Source organism: Glycine soja, chromosome 15, assembly GCF_004193775.1.
Source record: "Glycine soja cultivar W05 chromosome 15, ASM419377v2, whole genome shotgun sequence".
NCBI classification, from domain to species: Eukaryota; Viridiplantae; Streptophyta; class Magnoliopsida; order Fabales; family Fabaceae; genus Glycine; species Glycine soja.
Window position 1 is genome coordinate 25,403,571 of NC_041016.1, and position 23,897 is coordinate 25,427,467.

Sequence of the window (23,897 nt, forward strand, 5' to 3'; positions counted from 1 at the left end):
TTTTTTATAAGAGATTTTGAGAATTAAGCTTTTAAGGCCAAACCTTTTCAACCATCAAGAGATTATTTTAAAAAATAATGGACTAACATGAATCTTTTCTTTTGATCTCTTGATCTTGACTTGAACTTGTAGTAAACTTTGAATTGCTTAAATCTTTGGCATCATCAAAACCTTTATACAACATATGTAATCACAAGAGCCCACTATCGTAACATGGTGAGAGTGTACTCCAATAGTCATTCACTTAAGAAGCGTAAGTCCACTTAGTTCTGGAGTTTCAGTGGCAACAAACCTTTGTATCATAAGAGTTAAGTGTTGACCAGAGATATTTGGGTGACATGTGAGAGTAGTCTCTGTATGTGTAGCTCTGTATGATTGTTTGGACCTTTAGGTCACATGTTTGTTGGTATATGTAGAGGATGAAGACTCACCCATACGACCAACATTTTTCAAATGGAATCATTGATGTTTTGTAGTCGTTGGGGATGGAATGAGTTCGCTACAACAAGCAATAATAAGGTGGATGGACTTGTTCAAGGAAATGAGGATCTTCCAAGGATACATCATGAGTTCAAAAGGGTATATGATGAATTTTAGTTTATGGATTCATTGCTCTCGGTCTTACTCATTTCTTGTATATTAGAGAGGGTAGACTAGACTTTCGTTCATGATGTATTAAACTTTTGGATCTGACTTAGATGTTATATGTATTTAATTTCACAAATGTGAACATGTGTTTATAGTCATGATGCAGAAAAATGTACTTATATTTGTTGAATATCATTGATTAACGAAGGATTTTGGAAAATGTATATCTAAAGTTTTATTAAGTGCTAATGTTTTCTTGAGAACTAAGAGTTTTGATAAAGCAAATGGTTTCATTGAAAGTGATGTTTTGTTTATGGATTTTTTTTTCTTAAAAAGGAATCGTAGGAACTAATAATAACTCTTTTAGTAAGTTTTATGCAACATGATTTTATGTGAAAGTTTTATGCAATATGATTTTCTGTGAAAGTTTTAAAAAGTGAAGTGAATTCTCATGTGCTTTGAAGGATATTTTTAAAATAGTAAAGTTTTAAATTACTCCAAAAAATTCAAATAAGTAAGAAAGTCCTTTATAGAAATTGCGGTGTTATAGAGAACATACCAAAGAGTGGAAGATAATTGTGACGAGCATCCAGAAATTAGAAATTAGGGGTTGAACATGAAACTTGAAAATTTTAATTGAGGGAGAGATTGCTGAAAATAATTTAAATTTGTAATTTTAAAACTTTAGGATATTTTTTAAATTTAAAAAGAATATATCATCTTATTTATAGATGTTATTTTAATTGAGGGAGAGATTGCTGAAAATAATTTAAATTTGTAATTTTAAAACTTTAGGATATTTTTTAAATTTAAAAAGAATATATCATCTTATTTATAGATGTTATTTTTAGAATTAAAGATATTATCATCGATCGGGGTGGTTTCTCGCTTTTACGTTTTAGTTCTAAATATTGAAATTTCCCATTGTTAGTACTCAAATCATATTGCTTAAAAAAGCATGTTCCCATTAGTCCTCAACTGCATATTCAGTAACTCAACTTGGTAAAAATGTTTGTTATAAACCAAAGCACACTCCGTGCAGGGGGATTACTGGAGTACTGGTTATGAGAATAAAGACTAAATACCATTGCAAATAAATATCAGCAAGCGAACATGAAGGGGAAGATGCAAACGAACAAGATGATTATTAACTCTGAACATGGATATGGTGGTTTGGGTTTGCTGATAAAATTTTCAACATCGAATTAAGTGACTGCTTTTCTATTAAAATATTAAATGAACTGATTTTTGCCGACATAAATATAAATATTGTTTAGATAATTCAAACATTATTTAGAAATTACAAGTATTTAAACAATATATATTTGCTATACTCTTCTTAGGAGACCACATTATGATATAAATACATACATTGCATAAATAACTCAAAATAGTAACCACCAGTACTTTTAAGAACAGGCAAGGAGGATTCCTTTTCTTTGAACTCCTCCACTCCCTAGAGGAGCTCATCCTTACTCTATGAGCTCATCCTTACTGCTTGCGCAATGATTTTTCTTGATGAACAAAAAGATTTGGGTGAAGGTTTTCCTCGTCTTCAAATGTTGTCCACCCCATTGAGTTTTCTGCATCATTGTGCATATTTTCAAATTCTCCAACACTGTCTTTAAATTGTTTCTTCACCACATCCAATGGCCTTCAATACATAGACAAAATAAGAAAGGACCCTATTAGTTAAACTTACAACTTTTGGAACAGATAAGAATAGATTCTAGTGCTAAGTTATCCAACGTTATAAAGTATGTCAGTATGTTTATGAATAATGAAAAATAAAATAAAATTCAGCTGCAGCCACATTAATCATTCTAATTTCCAAACAGCTTAAGCACGTCATATCATAGGGGGGTCAACAACAAGATACAAATATAAGATCTTTTATGTGGACTCACTTGGGAAAGTCACTTTCTAACTCGGCCTTGTAGTAATCTGGAAGTTTGGTAGAATTTGCTTGCTTCTGATCCCTCCTGTTATATACAATAAATAGTAAGCAATAATGACATTTCTAAGTAACAGAGTTAACAATAATTATGCAGAAGTATATCAAACATGGAAAATGACATACGAGAAGTTGAGATTTGTGTTTGTGCTCCTCATTTCTGTAGGGGTTCTAGACAGCTCCTTCTTTATTCATAAACAAAATTGGCTCAATGTTCAAAATTAGCACTTCCAAAAGAAAATGTAATTTGCAGTTTAAAAACAAAGGAAGTATCTCAAACCTTATCATCCATGGAAAAATCAGATGGTGATAGACCAGAGTGCAACTTGTTCTTCATTGAAAGCTCACCATATGGAATTGTTGAAGAAAGCTGATAGGAAGGCAAGTATGCCACACTATCAGACCTCTCATTTAGAGACAAAGGAACTGTGTCATCATCTGTGTCACTTTTCTTCCATTTCCTCAACCCATCAAACCCCCATTGTTTATTAGCTGATTTCTCTGCTGCTTCAAGACCGTCTCCACCACCATTCCCCTCTTTCTTATTCTTATCCCTATGAAATAGAGCTCTAAATGGTTTCCTCTTCATCTTCTCCGGCCCATCCCAGAAGGGGTTGTTTTCCTTAGAATGCCTCAATTCACTTTGTGCATAGATAGATGGAGAAGACATTTTTGATTGTGCTGAGTGCTTGTGTAAAGAGGGTGAATTGAATATGCTCCTCTCCGTCGAGTTTTTGCTAGGCTTGTAAGAAGAGCCAAAGCCGAAAACCGAGGTTGCTCCTTTAACAACCTGCTTCCTTGCCTGTTTTGATGTCTTCTTGGAATTTGAGTTCTCTTTGTTCACCAAGCACTGCTCATCCTTCAAGTCTATCTCTGACCATTCTTCCTCCGAATCTTGCTTGGTGTCTTTTGACCCTGCAATGATCACATCCCTGCCTTCAATCTCACCTCCTTGAACTGCAAGTCTCACAAGCAAAGGCCTTCTTGAAGAGTGGTACTCCCCTTCCGAAATGCACTTTGCATTAAGAAGTTCCTGGCACCAACATACCAACAAGGGAAATTCATCTTAGGAAAATAATAACTTGTGTCAATAATTAAGCAATCATGTCACGTTTCAATTCCAACTAAGCAATTCAAAAATGGAACTTATTATTAATAATCTATCCAAATTTTTTTAAAAATGTTCTATAACTGTGATCTTAGTAGCAAATTCAAGGTAGAGCCTATGCTACAATTGGGCTAATCAGAAACATTTGTTTGTAATTTTTCACAACATCAAATATTGCAACGAAAAGGCAGATACAATTGAGATCGGGGCCATCAACTCATCTATTTACAATTATTTGCAAACACTAAGGATTACAATAAAACCACAATCGAAACCATGATCACAATTGACAACCTTAATTCTATCCTATTATGTTCAATATAGCCTTTTTCTGTCAATCAAAATAAAGCGTTAGGACATCTGCTAGATATATAAAAATTAAATGTATATGTAAAACAAAAAAGTATTCATTATACCAAAAATATTTATTTTAAGTAATTGAAAATATTTAACAACATTCATTAATAGGATCCTTCATTTTTAATCCCTAACAATCCAACTCATTTACCAAAAAGTTTATAATAAGTCACGGATATTACTCAACTAACTCAACTAGAATCCTTGGTGCCAGGATCCTTCATTTTACTAAAGAAATATAATCACTCTAGTCTCTAGGCAACAGAATCTCGAAGGCTTGAGCCAAAGCCAATTGAACTAGAATGTTGGCAAAATTAGCAGTAACTACTAACCTGCAGAAACATAAGCTTATCTTTGATGATGAGGGCATGATCCTGGTGCGGAGGGGGAGAAGCAAGAAGGGTTTCGAGCAAATGGGTCCTGAAAGCCGAAACCTCAGCTTCAGAAAGAATGTCATCTCTGTGAAGAGCCACCAAATTCAGCATCTGATAGAGAGAATCTCGCTGCCATTTGAGGTTGTCGGATTGAAGCTGCCACAGCTTCTGCTCTGCGGAAACGAGACACCGATGTTTCTTGAGGCCGAAGGGTAAAATGGTCTTGCACAGAGAAGATATTGAGTCGTGCAGGGTCGAGTAGTACGCTGTGGGTGCCTTCGAATACACCATTTTCCTAACAAGGAACTCAAATTTTGCCTACAAATATATATATAAATGGTGTTTTTGTGAAGATTCTGGATGAAACAAATCACAAGGGAGCAATGATTTGTTTTTAATATTGGGACCAACAAAACGAGATGCTCAAAGCAATGCCTGCAAGCTCCAAATTTGGAACGAAGAAAGTGGATTTTGCGGAACAATAATAATGGAAGTGGTGTTTGTTAAATCTTGTAATGATGTGTTTTGAATGTTGGGTGTTGTGCTGAACGGTCACATGATGATGCGGGAACTAGCCGTTGGGGGCGTCGCGTGTTGGGTTGGCGAATGCAAAATGTCCCACGGAAACTAAACGGCGTCGTTTCTAGTGGCTCCCCTGCACTCCGACTAAATTCTTAGAAGAGATTTTTATTTCTTTTTCTTTTAAAGTTTCTAATCCATCTGTTTTTTAATCCCCATAAACCTTTTTTTACCATTTCTAGTCCCTTGCTTATTTTATTCATCAATATAAAAATAGACAAAATTAGTTTTTCAGAGAGATTAATGTTGACGAATTAAAATAAATAAAAGATTAAAAATGATCATCGTTAAGCCATGTTTTTCAGAGAGATTAATGTTGAGCCAACAATCTTTCTTCAAGTGCCCTTTCATCTCATGCCACAATTGCAGTAATCGAGATTTTTCCTTCACATCTAGAACCATGTTTTGTTGATTTGCCTATTGTCATCGTTAAGGCCTCTAATTGCTTTGAATTTTCCAATCTCTCTTCCATATTCTTTCACTTAATTTCTTCTTCAAGAATAGGCACAGCAACATCATCAAAGGATAAACAGTTGACGATACTATTATTTGATATGTTGATGGTGAGTTGATCATACGAATCTGATAAGCTCTATATAGCAGCTTCACATGTTAATTTTCTACTATGTTAAATTCAGATGATGTAAGCTAAGCAAATAAAGTTTTCATATTATTGATGAGATTCACCATAGATGTGGACTCACTCATTCAAAGTGTAAAGTTTTCTCTTTAAGAATATTCTGGTGTAAAGTGACTTAACCTTATACAATTCGATGAGCATCCCAAATCTCCTTTGCAGACTTCTTTTTCGCAATACTAGACAAAATTGAACTTTCCATTGCTAGGTGATAATTGGTAAACAACATTGTCATCCATCTTTGTCCCTTTTCATCAGTGGTAATATTTGTGGGTCTGCCTTCAATCGCATCTAGATAGTTGTCTCTCAAGTTTCCTTATCTTCAATTTCCATATGCAGAAATGACTCCTTTTGAACTTTTCAAACTCAAATTTTGAAACCATGGTTTTGCACCAAATAATTTTACATCTAAACTGACCTACACAATTTCAACCATGAATAGTAACGGATATTATAAAAATGTTTGGTAAAACTAGCTTATAAGCTAGCAGAATCTTATAACGTAGTCAAAAGCTGAAAATTTATAAGCTAGCCAAAAGCTAAAAACTTATAAGCTAGCTGAATAAATTAAAAGTGTTAGTAAGATTATCTGATTAGTTGGTAAATGTAAAATGACAAAAAATGATCAGATATAATTAATTACTTGATTAAAAAAGGTTAAAAAAATCTCAAGTAAATTAACAAGGAGAAAAGTTTTGGTAAGCCTATTAAAGAAGCTTATGAATTATGTTGACTAGCTTATAAGCTTTTTTTTATTAAAATAAGCTTGTTTTGTACGCAAGCTTATTTTGATAAACTATTTAAAGTAGCTTATGAAAAATAAATTAAATTAGCTTAAGTTATTATCTTTTTTTTTATTTCTCAATTTTATCTTTATTATTTTATTTGAAATTTCGTTTTATCCTTTTATTCAATTTAAAAATCCTCGTTTGTTCGTTGTCTAACAAAAATCTTGTATCTAATTTTGAGTTCTTACACACACATGACTCACATGATAGTCAACTCATCAATTGTCACCATTACATTATTTCTTAAGGTTGAAATTTCTTTGAATCATATCAACTTTATAATTGTTTGTTGAATTATTTAAATAATTTAAGATGATAAATTTAATCTTACCATTTTTTTATAATACAAAATTTTAAAAAAATTATTATCTTACTTTTTAGATGATAAGTTATTACAAACAAATTCAAATATTAAAAATATTAAATATGTTTTTTTTTACGTCATTTGACATTTATTAGTTAACTAATGAGCTAGTCTTACCAAACACTTTAATTAAATCAACTAGCTTATAATAGCTTCCAATTTTTCAACTCCTAGCTTATATAGCTTATAAGCTAGTTTTATCAAACATAATATGCTAGATTATTTTTATAAGCTAAAGTAGCTTATCAAATAAGCAAGAAGCTACAAAAATAAGCTCATGTGCCAAACAAAACTAATTTGGTCAAACTGGCTTATAAACTAGTCAAAGGAGCTTATAAGCTACTCGAGTGCCTTACCAAACACACTCCAAATCTTTCTTAGCTAGAACTTTCCTAAACATGCACTTTTTCACTACCACACTATACCTAATATCACATCCGTAGCAAGAAAAAAAATCTTATTGGATATGGAAGATTAGACTATGCTGCAACTACAAAACATACTCAAAATTTTCTTATAAATTTAACATTGTGCCAATGTGTACCATAGTAGAATAGTGTCAATAACCTATTATATTTAATACCACTACTAGGTGTTAGGGTAACAAAATAACTGTCGCAACCTACCCTTTTGCAGGCGAGTGAGGCGAGGCTCAAGGGTACGTCTCCCATAGGAGGAAAATGCGCGGAGTCGCCACCAACGTTTATTTGTGGAAAACGTCGGAAAAACCGAAGGAAACCGGTCATGAAGAATATTCCAGATTCGGGAGTTGTATTTACGTTTGAGAAAAGTATTAGCACCTCTCACGTTTATCCCAAAGGATAACAGCCTTAAATTAGAATTGTGTGAAATTATTTATTTAAACTTTTATTTCTTTTTAATTTTTGAGGTCGACAAAAGCGGGGCTCTTGCTCCTACATACCCTCCATCGAAGAGGAAATCAGACCTACGTAGTTCTTTCAAAAGGGCGAATCAAGCGATTCTTTTTACTTGGAAGGTGATCCTTTTAAGGCGTTGGACCTTAAAATGATCCATTTTTACTTGGTGAGAAAAACTGAGGTATTGAACCTTAAAATCCATTTTAGTGATTTTTTGCGGACAAGCTTGACTTTGTGAGTTGATTTTAGCCTTGGTTTCACTTTAGTTATTAGTCAATTCAATTAAGAAAGAGAAATCCCAAAGAGAAAACGTCCGATTGATCTTTTTGTTTTATTTTACTAAAAGATATTTTTTTATTATTATATTATTATTTTACCTCTTTTTGGTTTCCAACGTGGTTACAGCATGAACAAACGGTCGGATTTCATTTTAACAGAAATTAACGGATATTACAATTCAAATGATCGGTGGAAATTTATTTTATTTTTTTGATTAGGCGAGAAAATGATTTAAGTAAATGACTAAAGCACGTCAAAAGGGGATACAAAAAGTAAATGAAAATGGAAATAAAAGTACGCGAAACAAATGGGGACCACCAATGGTACATAGAATGAATTGAAAAGTTCGGTTTCGGGAACTTACCGGTTGAAGACCGAAGAACGCGAAGAACGAACGAAAGACGACGGAAAATCTCCACGGATTTGCTTAGGGAAACGTCACGGACGAGTTACGGAAGTGCCTCGACTTGAATTTTCTTCACGGAAACGATTTTTTTTCTCTGATTTCAAGTGATCCCAAAATACTAGGAGGGCTGAACCCCTTTCTCCTTCACTCCTCCCCCTATTTATAGGAAAATAGGGGAGGAGCTTGCCACCCAGCTCTCCCAGGCGAGCCAGGTTGCTTCCTCTAGAAGCAACCGCCTTTTGGAGGAACATCCTGGAAGGCCCAAGTGGGTCTGGTTGCTATTTGCACCCTTTTTTTACCAAATACACCCCCTTGCTCTTTTTTTGGTGATTCTTTTTCCGTAACGTTATGAAACTTTACGAATTTTGTAACGATACTTGTTTTCTTTCCGTAATGTTACGGAACCTTACGGATCACGTAATCACCCCTTTTTTGGCTTTCAGAATGTTACGGAACCTCACAGATTGTGTAACAATGCTTCCTTTTGATTTCCGGCATGTTACGGAATTTCACGGATTGTGTAACAACGCTTCCTTTTGATTTCCGGCATGTTATGGAACTTCACGTATTGTGCAACAATGGATGCAAAATACCTCGAAGTGGTCATACGAAAGTTGCACGCTACCAAACAATGGTCCCCGGACGAAATTAGGGTATGGCAACAACAAACATTAGAGTTAAGAAATGTAGGAAATGATACACGATATTTGAACATGAAAATCCTTCAATTTAAAAGGGGAAAACTATGGGCAAGATGAGATATATTTTCACCAAATGAAAATTACAACTTCTATCTAAATACAAACATGATCTCTTATAATAAGAGACTATATTTCTTCTATACAATGAGAGAAACACTAGAGAACTCAAGTTTTTTCTTCTCTTGGATAGGATGATGAAACTCATCAAATGGCTTGATATTTATAGCCAAAGATTTTAGATTAAGAATTGAATGTTCATTGCAAAATTTCCACCCTCCAACCAATTTACAAGTCTAGCAATGTAGGGTAGATTTTACCACATGCCATTTTTTACTTTCTATGCTACAAAAAGTGGCTTTACCAATTTGGTGATTTCATACCAAGCATGCTATACAGGATTATAATACCAACATGAGAAAGGATAATTGAAATATCTACAAGTATTATTTAACCAATGCCAATGTTTAACTTTAACTGTGTCTAACAATTGCTTCAAATTCAACTTTATAGCTTAGAAAATGGGTGAATTCCTTGTAAGCTAGATTTCCTATATAACAATGAACAATGTGACATTGCCACTTTGGCTTTTGTGTGTGGTTACCTAAAAGCAATCCTATTGATTCATAAAATGAATCAGATCCCTCAATGATTTTGAACTGATGCAAATAATTGTTAAGTTTAAAAGTTTGTGTCTGAAATGCCCACAAACAAAATGCGTTGCATATGTTGATGTATCAGACAATAGCAGACATGCATTGAAATTTGTAAGTATTTAAGACCAAGTTAATGCTCTTTGTGTTTTATTATTTTGCAAAGAATGCATAAATATCCTTCATATTATCCGTCAAAAAAGAAAAAGGAAAAAAAGTCAAATAATAAAGCTACATCTACATAAAAAGTTGCACCAAAGTACATTGAAGACAATGTACTTCTCTGAACAAAGGTGATATGGTCTCTAAAGCCAGATTTAGAGTGCTACTAAAGGAAGATAAATAGAGTTTTTTTATCAGTCTTAAGTGACTGATTGGTGACCAACATTAAATGTTGGATAAATGCTCCAACAGGCACCCCAGCTTCAAACGATTAATAGACACATAGTAAGAAGATCGTCTAGAGACAACAATTACTTCATCAACAAACCTATAAATACCAAAAGTTTTAAAGTGCTCAAGTCATGAATTTTGAACGAACACATCAAACAAGCATTCAAACTCTCTGAACATATTTGCTAAGTTATAAAAAAAAACTCTCAAAATACCTTGCAAATCCTGATAGAAAAAGATTGTGAGCTTAAATTTGTATATTCGTCTATTAGACGTTAGCTTAAGTCTATGTGCACTCAACTTTAAACAAATTTGTTGATTTGTGTAGAGCCAAAAGTTGCTTTGTAGGAAACAATACTTGGGATTTTAGCGTTGAGTGGTTAAGTGTAAAAACTACTTGAAGAAGCTAGAAATAGCTTGGATAACTACATTTTTGTGAAAGATAGTGGAAACTTGGCAGGTTTCTTAGAACTAAACATAGTCTTAGTGGGAGAGACAAATTTGTATAAAATATTTGTGTTTATGTTTTATTCTCCTTATTTATTTAAGTGACTTTGAGTTGTGATTTCAGTTTTTAGTAAAACAAGTTTTATATTATCGTCAAACCTTTCATCTAAAACATTTGTTTTTTAACTACTTATCAAATGATAGTTGTTTTTGCAAAACATCTTGTGAAAAATTTTAAACTAGAATTCAACTCTTTTCTTGTGATTTTTGCCTTTAGAAATATCTAAAATTGTAGGAAATGAGTGTTGGACAAGTGGCCTCAATAACTTAAAAGGGGGGGTGAATTAAGTTTCCACTAACAAACTTTTAACCCCCTTATAAATGATAGGCTCATAATGCAGAAGAAGAAGCAACAATCAATTTAATAATGTTCTTTAAAAATGCAAGACAAAATTGATTTCAATAAAATAAATGAGATAATGGAAGAGAGAAATACAAACTCGATTTATATTGGTTCGGCTAGTTCCCGTGCCTACGTCCAACCCCCAAGCAACCCACTTGAAATTTTCACTAACTTTGTAAAAAATCCTTTTTATAACTTTTGAACACCCAAGGAATCCTTTTCCCTTGTGTTCAGGAAACTCACAATTCAAGAGACAACCAGTCTCTTGATTACAATTGACTTTCCGAGAAGAAAAAAAAGATTTCTCTCCTTTAGAGTGGATAATACAATTCGAAGTTTCTGGATGAACTCTCAATAAATTTGCAAGTGTTTGCCCAAGAGTTCTTGAGAGAGCATTTGACAATGAAGTTTTCTTGGAATATCTCTCTCTTGCTTTTTAAAATCAGACACATATATATAGGTCATTCGTGCCTTTTCAAAATGGTTTGAAGAGATGTGTCTTTTTAAAAGTCTTTTTCTGAATTTTTTCACTAGTAATCGATTACAGGTTTCTGGTAATCGATTACACAGTTATATTTTGAAGGGTCGTGACTTTTGAATTTGAATTTCAAGAGTTCTATTGCTGGTAATCGATTACAAACATCTGGTAATCGATTACAGGTTCAAAATTTAAATTCAAAACCTTTTTAACAGCTATTTTTCAAAATTGTCTTTTGGTAATCGATTACACTACCTGGTAATCGATTACCAGAGCCTTGGATGTCTTGGAAACACTTTGTTTTGAGGTAAGGCTTGATCTTGAGTTAATCTTGAAGCAAGGCTTTGTTTGTTGAAACAACCTTGTATTAATCTTGAAGCAGTGCTTATCCTTTGAAACAACCTTTTTTTATTCTTCTTTGGCATCATCAAAATCATGTATTCATACATTCACATTCTCCCCCTTTTTGATGATGACAATCATTATCAAGTGATTTTTTTTCAGCATCATCAAAACATGCATGATTCACATTCTCTCCATTTTTTATGATGACACTCATTATCAAGCAAATTCTTTTTGACATCATCAAAACCTGCATGATTTACATTCTCCCCCTTTTTGATTATGACAACCATCTGTAGGTTAGGAGCAACAACAAAAAAAAAAAAATCTATCTGTATAGTTTACTCCCCCTTGATTTTGCAATGATTTCTTATATGAGACAGTTGAAGATTTCAAAGATTTCATATATAAAAAGTTGTCTCATAAAGAATAGATAATTTCTTTTACTATTTTATCTTTTATCTATCTCTCCCCCTTTGTCAACATCAAAAACAAATCAGGAGCAGAGAGGAGAAAACCATTCAGCAATTTATAATGAATTAAAAGAGTAGAGAATGCCATACCATACAAGTATCATTTCATGGCCTAAAAGAAAATGTTACCTCTTGTTGCAATATATGAGAGTCAAGTGATACCAAAATGCATTAAAACAAACTATTTTGCACCCATAAAAATACATATCTAGTATAAAACAATAAAAATATATAATAATAAAAAAAATCATCAAAAGTTATCAATAATCAACATAACCTTTAAACACAATCATCAAAATCAATCATCAAAGACAATCATAACTCTCAAACACAATCATCATAGACAATCAAAAACTCAATCAAAAGCAATCATAAAAAACAATAATAAAAAAACAATCAAAACTCAATCAAAAACAATCATCAAAAGCAATCATCAAAGACAATAAAAACTCAATCAAAAACAATAATCAAAAGCAAATCAAAGACAATAAAGAACTCAATCAAAAACAATCAAAAGTTAACAATCATAGGCAAAAATAATCAAAAGTAATCAATCGAAGACAAGTGACCTTTTTGTATAATTTGATACCACTTGTTGGGCTTGTTGATCAAGTGGTCTTTGTTTGTTGTCTCCATAGATCACATATTCACTATCTTTGGGAGAAATATGAATAATCTTTGATGCATTTTCCGCCATGTGTTTGGAGCAACCACTATCAATGTGCCAACTCTTCGCTTTCATAATCTTTCGCCATGAGACCCAGATTTATGATTTTATTTTCTGAATCACTTTATGAATTTATGTCATTATCTTCCCAAATTATGTATGCTTTCTTTTCTTTCTTTTCTTTGAAATTCCTCTTGTCGGATTTTTCCATTCTTCTTTTAAAGACAAGACAATCGAATCTCATGTGCCCAGGTTGATCACATTCATAGCATTTTGGGGCTAAGGAGGAATCTTCTCCTTTCTTCTTTGGATTGATGTTTGATTTTCTTTGATTTCTTTTGTTTCTCAAAAACTTATTGAATCTCTTCACAAAAAATCTAAAATCATCATCTTCTTCTATTTCAGTCAAGTCCTCTTTGTCATTTTCTTCTTGAATAGAAGATGATGAGGCTCTGAGTGTTATTCCTTTCCTCTTTTTATCATTCTCTTCATGTTGCTGGAGTCTCATAAGTTCCATTTCAAGTTCTTAAAGTTTTCCAAAGAGAGTGGCAAGAGACATATTAGTGAGATCTCTTGATTCTGCAATTGCTGTTACTTTTGGTTGTCATTGCCTGCTTAAACATCCCAACACTTTGTTAATGAGATCTTCATTAGGAAATATTTTTCCCAATGGTGAAAGATGATTAACTATATGAGTAAATCTCTTCTGCATATCTTGTATGGTCTCATATTGATACATTCTAAAGAGTTCATATTCATGTGTGAGATTGTTTATTCTAGAACTCTTGACATCAGTTATGCCTTCATGGGTTACTTGTAATGTATCCCACATTTCTTTCGCATTTTTACAATTTGAGACTCTAAAATATTCATCCTTGCCTAATGCAGAAGTGATTATATTTTTGGCCTTTAAATTGTATTGAACCTTTCTTCTTTAGGTTTTTCTATAGTTGCATTTCCCACTACCATTGTAGGAATGAAGGGACCAAATTCAGTGGCTTCCCATATATTTAAATCTATGGCTTCTATAAAGATCTGCATATAGGTTTTCCAATAATGATAACCCTCACCATTGAACATAAGAGGCCTATTAATAGAATTTCCCTCAGGAAATGGAAAGTTAGATGAGGACATAATTATTCTTCAAGTTTTTAAACTTTAGACAAGAACCCCGCTCTGATACCACTTGTTGGACAAATGGCCTCAATAACTTAAGGGGGGGGGGTGAATTAACTTTCCACTAACAAACTTTTAACCCCCTTCTAAATGATAGGCTTAGAATGCAGAAGAAGAAGCAAAAGTCAATTTAATAATGTTCTTTAAACATGCAAGACAAAATTGATTGCAATAAAATAAATGAGATAAGGGAAGAGAGAAATGCAAATATATTGGTTCGGCCACTTCCCGTGCCTACGTCCAGTCTTCAAGCAACCCACTTGAGATTTTCACTAACTTTGTAAAAAATCCTTTTTACAACTTTTGAACACCCAAGGAATCCCTTTCCCTTATGTTCAGGAAACTCACAATTCAAGAGACAACCAATCTCTTGATTACAATTGAGTTTTTGAGAAGAACAGAAAGATTTATCTCCTTTAGAGTGGATAATACAATTCAAAGTTCCTGGATGAACTCTCAATAAATTTGCAAGTGTTTGCCCAAGAGTTGTTGAGAGAGCATTTGACAATGAAGTTTTCTTGGAATATCTCTCTCTTGCTTTTTGAAATCAGACACACATATATATAGTCCCTTCATGCCTTTTCAAAATGTTTTGAAGAGATGTATCTTTTCAAAAAGCTTTTTCTGAATTTTTTCACTGGTAATCGATTACAAGTTTCTGGTTATCGATTACACAATTATATTTTGAAGGGTCATTACTTTTGAATTTGAATTTCAAGAGTTTCAAAATTCAAATTCAAAACCCTTTTTAACAGCTATTTTTCAAAATTATCTTCTGGTAATCGATTACACTACCTGATAATCGATTACCAGAGCCTTGGATGTCTTAGAAACACTTTGTTTTGAGGCAAGACTTGATCTTGAGTTAATCTTGAAGCTAGACTTTGTTTGTTGAAACAACCTTGTATTAATCTTGAAGCAATGCTTATCCTTTGAAACAACCCTTTTTTATTCTTCTTTGGCATCATCAAAATCATGTATTCATACATTCAGAATGAGACTTGGATATATTCATGATGTAATACTAAAGAAATCCCCAACCACCTGAAAAAAATGCATCCAAGCCTTTGAAATTAAAAAAATAAGTGATTTGTTGAATCTTCCTTCTTTTGGCACGTTTTACACAAAATCTTTGACCTTGGCATAACCCCCTGGTTGATAAATTCATCAATGATGGAGTGCGGTTTTGAGCTAACTTCAATATAAATGCCTCCACCTTTAATGGGACAATTTGTGCCATTGACTTTAAAGAAAATATGCCTATTATTAGCACTTTGTAAGAAAAATTTACCTAAACCACCCCATTAGCATTTTGCTTCCATACCTAACTATCTGACACCTTCTATTCACATCAACATATTCAACAAACTTTCTAAAACCTTTGTAACACCCACTGTTACTGGTTTCAAATCCTCTTAGTATTTTTGGAATTAAGGAAATAAAATAAATTTTCATTTATTAAAAGATCCTTTCTCGAAGTTAGGGTAGATTTATTTTTCTTCAAATCATCATTACTAAAAAAAACAAGTGAAGATCATCTATATTAATTTATCAATTTATTAAAACACCTTTTGATGAAATAGAGGTCTTAAATAAACCAAACTCTTTTTACAAAAAAATAGATCCACGGTAAATCATCTAAACATAACAAAACTTCATTTAAGCATTCTCAAATTTATCTTTTAACAAATTTACTACTTGATAACGATTGCTGAATCATTCCAAAACAAATAAAATTAGGATTAATTCTGCAGTTCAAGAATAACCTAGGTCGACTTAGAGATAAGATCCAATTTGGTTCCAACTTCAATCAACTTATAAACAGAAGGAGGGATTTCAACAAATAATTTGCATGCAATTGAAAGAAATGCAAAAAACACAAAAACAAAAGTGCAGAATCTAAAATAGAAACATAGTTTTGAAAGCAGAATATAAAACAGATTTAATAGCATCAATCCAGTTCACCAAATTAAAGTAATTTGAATTATCATTGATAATGATCATATTTCAAATGTTCAATCAATGTCATTAGAGGCACTTCAATCGAATTAATCCCTAAATTCATTGAGATCACAAATCAAATTGAAATATCATCCAAACAATTTGTGATTAAATTCAAAATTAGGGAATGAATCCATAACCTGATTCATTTACTATCCTAATCACATTCATAATCATGAAAATTGAAAATAGGATTGAAGAAGAAAATGAACATTCGCAAAGAATTTGAAATACTAAACCAGAACTTAAATACCTCTTTGCTTGGGCTAGATCCTTGGATTGATTAATCGTTTAGCCTTCCATAGTCATCACTAGTGGAAGAGCAATGAAATTTGTGCAAGAAAGAGGAAGAACAAAGTTGAAGAGAGGAACAAAGATGAAGAAAAATTGAGAGAAAAAGGGAGAAAAAAGTTTGATCTAAAAGCTTGCACAAGAAGTTTCTAAATTCTATTTTGTACAAAATAAAAATAACTAACTAACTACACTAATATATATTGTGACTAATCATAAGGAAAGGATGGGCCTTGATTAGGCCCATCTAATCTACCTAATTAAGCTAATTACACAAAACAAAGCCCAATTTCACAGCCCAAAATCCAAGTGCAGAGGCTCTAACGTCCAAGCCTAAAATGACCCTCAAAACGGAAGACTTAGCCCAAGCTTATTTTCGACAAAATTGTAGATCTTTTCCTTAGCTTTCCATGGACTACTCATATGTTCCATTTGGAGTTCTATAGCATTCTATAGGTCCTATGCATGGCAGATAGATCAAGTAAGCACAAAATCTGAAAATAAGCAACAATTATCAATTAAGCCCAATTATTTGCCTAAGACCAAAAATGAGTTAAAGTGAGAAAATAAGAGTCAAAGAGAGGTCAAATAAGCTAAGAAGAATAGAAAAATACTAAACTAAAAATGCTCAATCAAATTCCCCCACACTTTATCTTTTGCACTCCAGGGCAAAACTAAAAGAAAGACTAAGAAAAAAATCAAACTAAAGTAAAACCACAACTGAAAGAAAGGAATGAACAAAACACACATATTTTTCAATGGATCTTAATAATGAACAGAAGTCAGAAAGATGAAAAAAGGATGAATGATATCAAGGTAACAAGCAATCCATGGACACATGATCACAAAATGAAAAGTGTAAGAGTAGTCAAGTGAAAATTAAGAATGTACCATGGTAATAGAAATCTCTCAAGGAACAAAACTCAACCTCACCAAATGTGTATGTGTTTGTGTTTACATTGAAGCACCACATGTAACTAGCACATCCAAATTCTTACAAGACTCTAATCCATTCAACATGAACTACACATGCATTAAAAGATCAGAAAGGCTTTTATTGGTTTGTAATGTATGGCTTAGGTAAAGGTGGATATGAGAAGGATATTTAGGCTAAAACTAAGGGGAAATAGGGGAAATGGGGAGTAAGCCAACAAGTAAAAAGAGGGTTAGAAACAAAAAAAAAAACAAAGTGGAGAACAACAAAATTAAAATAAAAAGAACTTACAAGAATGAAAATGAACCAAAACACTTTTATTGCATTTTTTTCTTCTGTTTTTCTTTGTCTGTACATTTTTTTCTTTTGCTTTTTATACTCCATTTTTTCTTTCCTTTTATTTTTTCTTTTTTTTCTTTGTTTTGCTTTTTTTTCAACAAGTCACAAGAAAATGAAATGAAAAATAATAAAGGAGCTTTCATAAAAGCAAAATACAAATCCCCCACACTTGTTTGAAATCTACTCCCAAAACAATTCCAAGATCCTTTTTCTCCCTAAAGTTTAGGACAACATGATTTTCCACTTTTTGTCTTGTAATGAGCTACAAAATGAAAGAAGGGGTTAGAGGCTCAAAGAGAGTGACAATGAATATCAATGCAAGGTAGGTTTATTTGGCTAGTGGCTAAAAGAAAGAAGGCCTAAATCATCTCAACCAATACATGTGCGACAAGGAATGTCAAGAGAGACAAGGCAAAACCTAGAGTAATCTAGCACAAGGGTGAAATCACACATGAAAGAGCATGAATATAATACTGCAATCCATCCACAAAAGCCTAAAAACTCACAAGGCATAATTCTATCACACATGATCTACATAATTCTATCACATCCCTCGATCCTACTAAAATGATCAACAACCAAGTTTTTTGCACCACTCATATCTTTAATCTCAATATCAAACTCCTGAAGAAGAAGCATCCACCTGATCAATCTAGGATTAGCATTAGGCTTTTTAAAAAAATACCGCAAAGCTTCATGTTGATAAGTGTCATATTTTAGTTATTTTTGGGATTAAAATGTTAACACTTATCTTTCAATTGTAATGCTTTTCTTATAAACTTCCCTTAATTCTAGTTGTTTTATATAGTGTACATTTATTAAAGTTTTTATTTAAATATGGAAGATTCATCCATGTATTCTTTATGTTTTGATGGTTGTTTGTTGGATCCAGAAACCAAGCCAAGATGAAGGGCAAAAGGGTCATTTTTGTAATATTTTAGAGTACTACTCTCCCAAGCTAGCAACTAGCTTGCTTGAGCTAGTGGAATTTCTTCAGCCTTAGCCAACCAACTCGCTTGGGTGAGTACACCTTGTCTAAGCGAGTTGGTCTGGCACCTCTTGGCTCATTTGCTTTAAAAGCCATGCAAACCAACAATATCAGTGTTGTGCAAACCAAAGGGAGAAGATTCACGAAGAGGTGAGAAAAAGGAGAGAAAAGAGCGTTGAGTTGTAGATTTGTGACCATGGATTGCCTCCTTCATGATTTCTCCTGTTGATCTTGTGCACTACACAATGATTGGCTAGTTTCTCCAAAGGATTGGATGTAATCTTCGTACCCCTATGTATCTCTTTTGATATTTTATATATGTATGAATCTTTTCTACTCATTACTGGTGATTTCATTCTACTCGTAATGCTTGATTCTATTTGATCACTAATTTTATAAAATTGGATTTTAAGTTCGACTGGAAAGTACTTTTAGAATTTGAACTGAATGAATTTACTCCTTACGTTACTTTGATTGCAAAAAGCAAAAGATTATGATTGTAATGCTGGGATATTTATCTAATATGCGAGGAATCAATATTCAGTAAATATTCTTAGGATTATTGAGTGTGAGGGATCGATTCAGAGTAATTTAATTTGTGCATTAGTGATATTAGAAAATGATTCATATATATTAATCTCATAAAGATACTAAGGGTATGAATGGTGAAATCTAATCCTACTTTTTTCTTGAATTAATTGAATTTGTTTAAATTGTTTTCATAATTTTTGTATTTCCTACACACTAATTCCATTGTTTTCATTATTTATGTTATTTTGTTACTTTCGTTATTTTTTTTATTTCTGTTAAACCTGTGATATTTCGATTGAATTTGTTGTATATAACTAGTGAACTGATTACTTTTATCTAGAGAAACTGAGTAACTTAAGTCTCTGTGGAGATTATCTCTTTTATAAAATTTGTAACCTGCGACGACATTGGTACACTTGTGAATAGTCAAACAAGTTTTTGGTGCCATTGTCGGGGACTTGAGTCACTCACTTAGTTTCTTTTAGATTTAATTTTTTAGTTTAATATGCCATTTTCCTTACTTTAGTTATTTATTTTATTTTGATTTTGTATAAATTCTCTCTTGTTATATTTTATTTTCGCTAACCTTAGTGCTTACATTTTATTGTAGTGTGTTCTTTTTCCTTTTTGTGAGGTAAATTTCTTGTAGATAAATCGCTATTTGATCTAGAAATTACCAAGATTGAAAGGAAGAACAAGAAGAAAAAGAAATAAGCAACCTGTTGCGACCTACCCTTCAGTGGGAGGGCGACGCGAGACTCACGGGTGCGTCTTCCAAGGGAGAAAAATGCGTGGAGTCACCACCAACGTTTATTTGAGGAAAACGTTAGAAAAACCAAAAAGACAATGGTCTGCGTATTTTTGAAAATGAGGGTTCAGGAGTTGTTTTTACACACGGGGAAGGTATTAGCACCTCACGCGTTCGTTACAAGGGACGACAGCCTCTAATCGAGTGTGCAAGACATGACTTCAAAATTTTGTATTTTCAATTTTTATATTTTTTTACGTATTTTCCCTTTTTTATGTTTTTTTAGCTTTTTATGGGATTTTTGTATTTTTATCTTTTTGTGGTCGACAAGGGTGTTTCCCTCGCTCCTACGTATTCTTCAATTGCGATAAGGAAATCATACCTACGTAGTTCTTTCATAAGAACTGAACGTTGGATAAGTTGTTTTGATCTTTTTTCGCAAGATCGATTTTAGCCGAACAAAAGTCGTTTAAGGTATTGTACCTTTGAACAATCTTTTGATTTTTGAAAAGAGAGAATCGTTAAGGTGCTGGACCCTTTTGGACGATCACTCAATTTGGAAAGGCGAGAATTGTTAAGGCATTGGACCTTTAACGATCTCTTTGTTTTTTGGAAGGAGAGAAACGTTAAGGCATTGGACCTTTAACGATCTCTTTGTTTTTGAAAGGAGAAAAATGTTAAGGCGTTGGACCTTTAACGATCTCATAGGGTCGACAAAAGTGGGGCTTTTGCTCCTACGTATCCTCAATTGCAATGAGGAAGTCAAACCTACGTAGTTCTTCGTGACCGTTTAAGGCGTTGGACCTTTAAACGATCTTTTTATTTTTTTAAAGGTGAGAAACATTAAGACGCTGGACCTTGAAAGATCTCTTTTGAGTGAGAAACGTTAAGGCGTTGGACCTTGAACGATCTCTTTTGAGTGAGAAACATTAAGGCGTTGGACCTTGAACGATCACTTTTGAGTGAGAAACGTTAAGGCGTTGGACCTTGAACGATCTCTTTTAAGTGAGAAACGTTAAGGCATTGGACCTTTAACAATCTCATGGGGTCGACAAAAGCAGGGCTTTTGCTCCTACGTATCCTCAATTTCGATGAGGAAATCATACCTACGTAGTTCTTCATGACCGTTTAAGGCATTGGACCTTTAAATGATCTATTTATTTTTAAAAGGTGAGAAACGTTAAGGCGCTGGACCTTGAACGATTTCTTTTGAGTGAGAAACGTTAAGGAGTTGGACCTTGAACGATCTCTTTTGAGTGAGAAACGTTAAGGCATTGGACCTTTAATGATCTCATGGGGTCGACAAAAGCGGAGCTTTTGCTCCTACGTATCCTCAATTGCGATGAGGAAATCAGACCTATATAGTTCTTCGTGACTGTTTAAGGCGTTGAACCTTTAAAAGATCTTTTGATTTTTGAGTTGATTTTAGCCTTAGTTTGTGAGTTGATTTTAGCCTTCGTGATTGTTTATGGTGTTGGACCTACGTAGCTTGGTTTGTGAGTTGATTTTAGCCTTAGTTTCACTTTGTTATTTGTCAACTCGTTCAAAATAACTTCCAAAGAAAAAGTCTGATTTGGAACTTATTTTATTATTTTCATATATTTTTATTATTTTATTATTATTTTGTTTCTTTTTATTTAACCGAGGTTATGGCATGAGCGATCAGTTGGATTTTATTTTAACAGTGATTAAATGAGATTACAACACAAATGATCGGTTGAAATTCATTTTACCATTTATTAAATGAGATAACGACTTAAATGATTGGTCGAAGCTCGTTAAAAACGGAAGAAAAGGATACCGAAAGTAAACGATATGAAGAGGAAAGCAAACAAGGCAAGAATGTACCACTAAGGGTGCATAGAATGAATTGAAAGTTTTGAAATCGAAAACTAACCGTTTGAAACTCGACGAACGATGAAGAACGAACGAAGAATGGCGAAGAAAGGTGAAGAAATTCCACGGAATTGCTCACGAAAACATCACGGAAGCGTTACGGAAGCACCTCGGCTTGAATTTTTCTCCTTTTTCTTCTTCTCCTCACTAATTTTAAGTGATTCATGAGTTCCTAGGGTGCCAGCACCCTTCCCTCAACCTCCCATGCCCCTTAAATAGCCAAAATGGGGAGGAGGTTGTTGCCCAGCTCGCCCAGGCGAGCAGGTGGCTTCTTGGGGAAGTTTCCTGAACACACCCCCAAATTGATTAGTTCACCCCCCTTTTGTATCTCCCGAATTGATCACAGAAACGTTACGGAAGCATTAAGGAAGCGTATCATCCTTGATTTTCTTCTTCTTTCTCCTCCTTTCCATTAATTTAAGTGAAATATGCTTACCAAGGGTTAAGGAAATGTTACGGAAGCATTTCGGAAGCCCCCTATGCCATTTTTTAACAAAATGGGGGAGGTGGTTGCTGCACAGCTGAGTTGCTTCCACCTGGAGCAACAAAGCGGCCAGAATCTTGTATATGGGCCCAGATTTGATAATTTCTATTTATACCCCTAGTTTGATAAGTTCACCTCCATTTTTGTGTTTTTGGTTGATTTATTTCCCAAATGTCGCGAAACTTTACGGGTTACGCGGCGATGTGTGTTAAGCGTCTCAAAGTGATCAACCAAGGTCTGCATGCCGACAACAATTGTCCCCAGACGAAATTAGGGTATGACAGTTGCTCTTCTTTACTTTTCTTTTATTGGAGATAAAAGGGAAGTAAAGATAAGACACTAATTTCGTTCGAGCCGGACTTCCACCCAACTAACCAACAGCTTAATCAGCGAAACCTATCAAAAGAAAGAGCATAAAAGACATCAGGTGCATCAGCAAAAGCCTTGGTACCTTGAAAGTGATAAAACTAGATAACCGTGATGTCCCCATATGCTATCAGACTTGATCATCTTTGGATAGTAGAAGAGAGTCTTTGCGTGTCATCGGACTTGATCGTCTCTAGATGACAAAAGAGAGTCTTTGCGTGTCAGCAAACTTGATTACCTCTAGACGACAAAAGGAGGCTGCAAAAGTCTCCAAAATGATTAGAAACGGACAACCATCATCATCATCGGGGATATCATTGGACTCGTTTGTCTCTGGATGATGAAAGTGATGTAAGCTCCATTGGAGCTTGTAGGCCTAGGATCTTCTTCATCAATGGATTCCTTTGCTTCTTGGAAGATGAATGGAAGTAGAATGGAGAAGGAAGAGAGAAAGGAGACACCACTTCAAGGAGAATATGTGTCTAGAAGAAGTTCACCACCATAGGAGGCCATGGATAAGAGCTTGGAGGAAGAAGGAGATGAATGAAGGGAGAGGAAGAAAAGAGCACGGAATTTTGTGCTCTAAAAGAGCTCCGAAATCTGAAGTTTAATTTTCAAATGATCAAAGTTCCAAAAAATGCACACACATCACCTCTATTTATAGCCTAAGTGTCACACAGAATTGGAGGGAAATTTGAATTTCAATTCAAATTTCCCTTGAATTTGAAATTGAATTTATGGAGCCAAAATTTCACTAATTATGATTAGGTAATTTTAGTTATGGTTCAGCCCACTAATCCAAGATCAATTTCAAGATTCTCCACTAAGTGTGCTTAGGTGTCATGAGACATGTAAAACATGAAGGACATGCACGAAGTGTGACTATATGATGTGGCAATGGGATGTAGTAAGCAAATGCTCACATCCCCCTCTAAAATTTAATTGGATTGGGCTTCTACCAATTCAATTAAATTTATTTCCAACCACACACATCAAATATTCACTTAGTGCATGTGAAATTACAAAACTACCCCTAATACAAAAACTAGTCTAGGTGCCCTAAAATACAAGGGCTGAAAATTCCTATATTTATAGGGTACCCTACCTACATTATGGAGCCCTAAATACAAGGACCAAATATAATGACATCCTAGTCTAATATGTACAAAGATAATTGGACCCAACCTTGGCCCATGGGCTCAGAAATCTACCCTGAGGTTCATGAGAACCCGAGGGCCTTCTTCAGCAACTCTAGCTCAATCCTCTTGGAGCCTCTT

The 23,897-nt window shown here is 33.8% G+C and overlaps 1 protein-coding gene across 1 annotated transcript; it reads right to left on the bottom strand.

Annotated features, from left to right (window-relative positions):
• Window positions 1–1,788: 1,788 nt before the first annotated feature.
• On the bottom strand, window positions 1,789–4,962 carry LOC114386829. The gene is made up of 5 exons (XM_028346884.1): window positions 4,340–4,962; window positions 2,823–3,575; window positions 2,669–2,727; window positions 2,496–2,570; window positions 1,789–2,242 (listed from the first exon to the last, which is right to left on the bottom strand). The coding sequence occupies exons 1-5, from the start codon at window positions 4,670–4,672 to the stop codon at window positions 2,080–2,082; spliced, it is 1,383 nt and encodes a 460-aa protein (XP_028202685.1). The 5' UTR covers window positions 4,673–4,962; the 3' UTR covers window positions 1,789–2,079.
• Between the last annotated feature and the right edge of the window lie 18,935 nt (window positions 4,963–23,897).

Excerpts from the sequence above, each read along its gene's own strand:
- LOC114386829 (XM_028346884.1), bottom strand. The coding sequence starts at position 4,672 with ATGGTGTATTCGAAGGCACCCACAGCGTACTACTCGACCCTGCACGAC. Across the intron at positions 2,728-2,822 it reads ATTTTTCCATGGATGATAAG|AAGGAGCTGTCTAGAACCCC; the intron begins GTTTGAGATACT and ends TTATGAATAAAG. Across the intron at positions 2,571-2,668 it reads AACACAAATCTCAACTTCTC|GAGGGATCAGAAGCAAGCAA; the intron begins GTATGTCATTTT and ends TGTATATAACAG.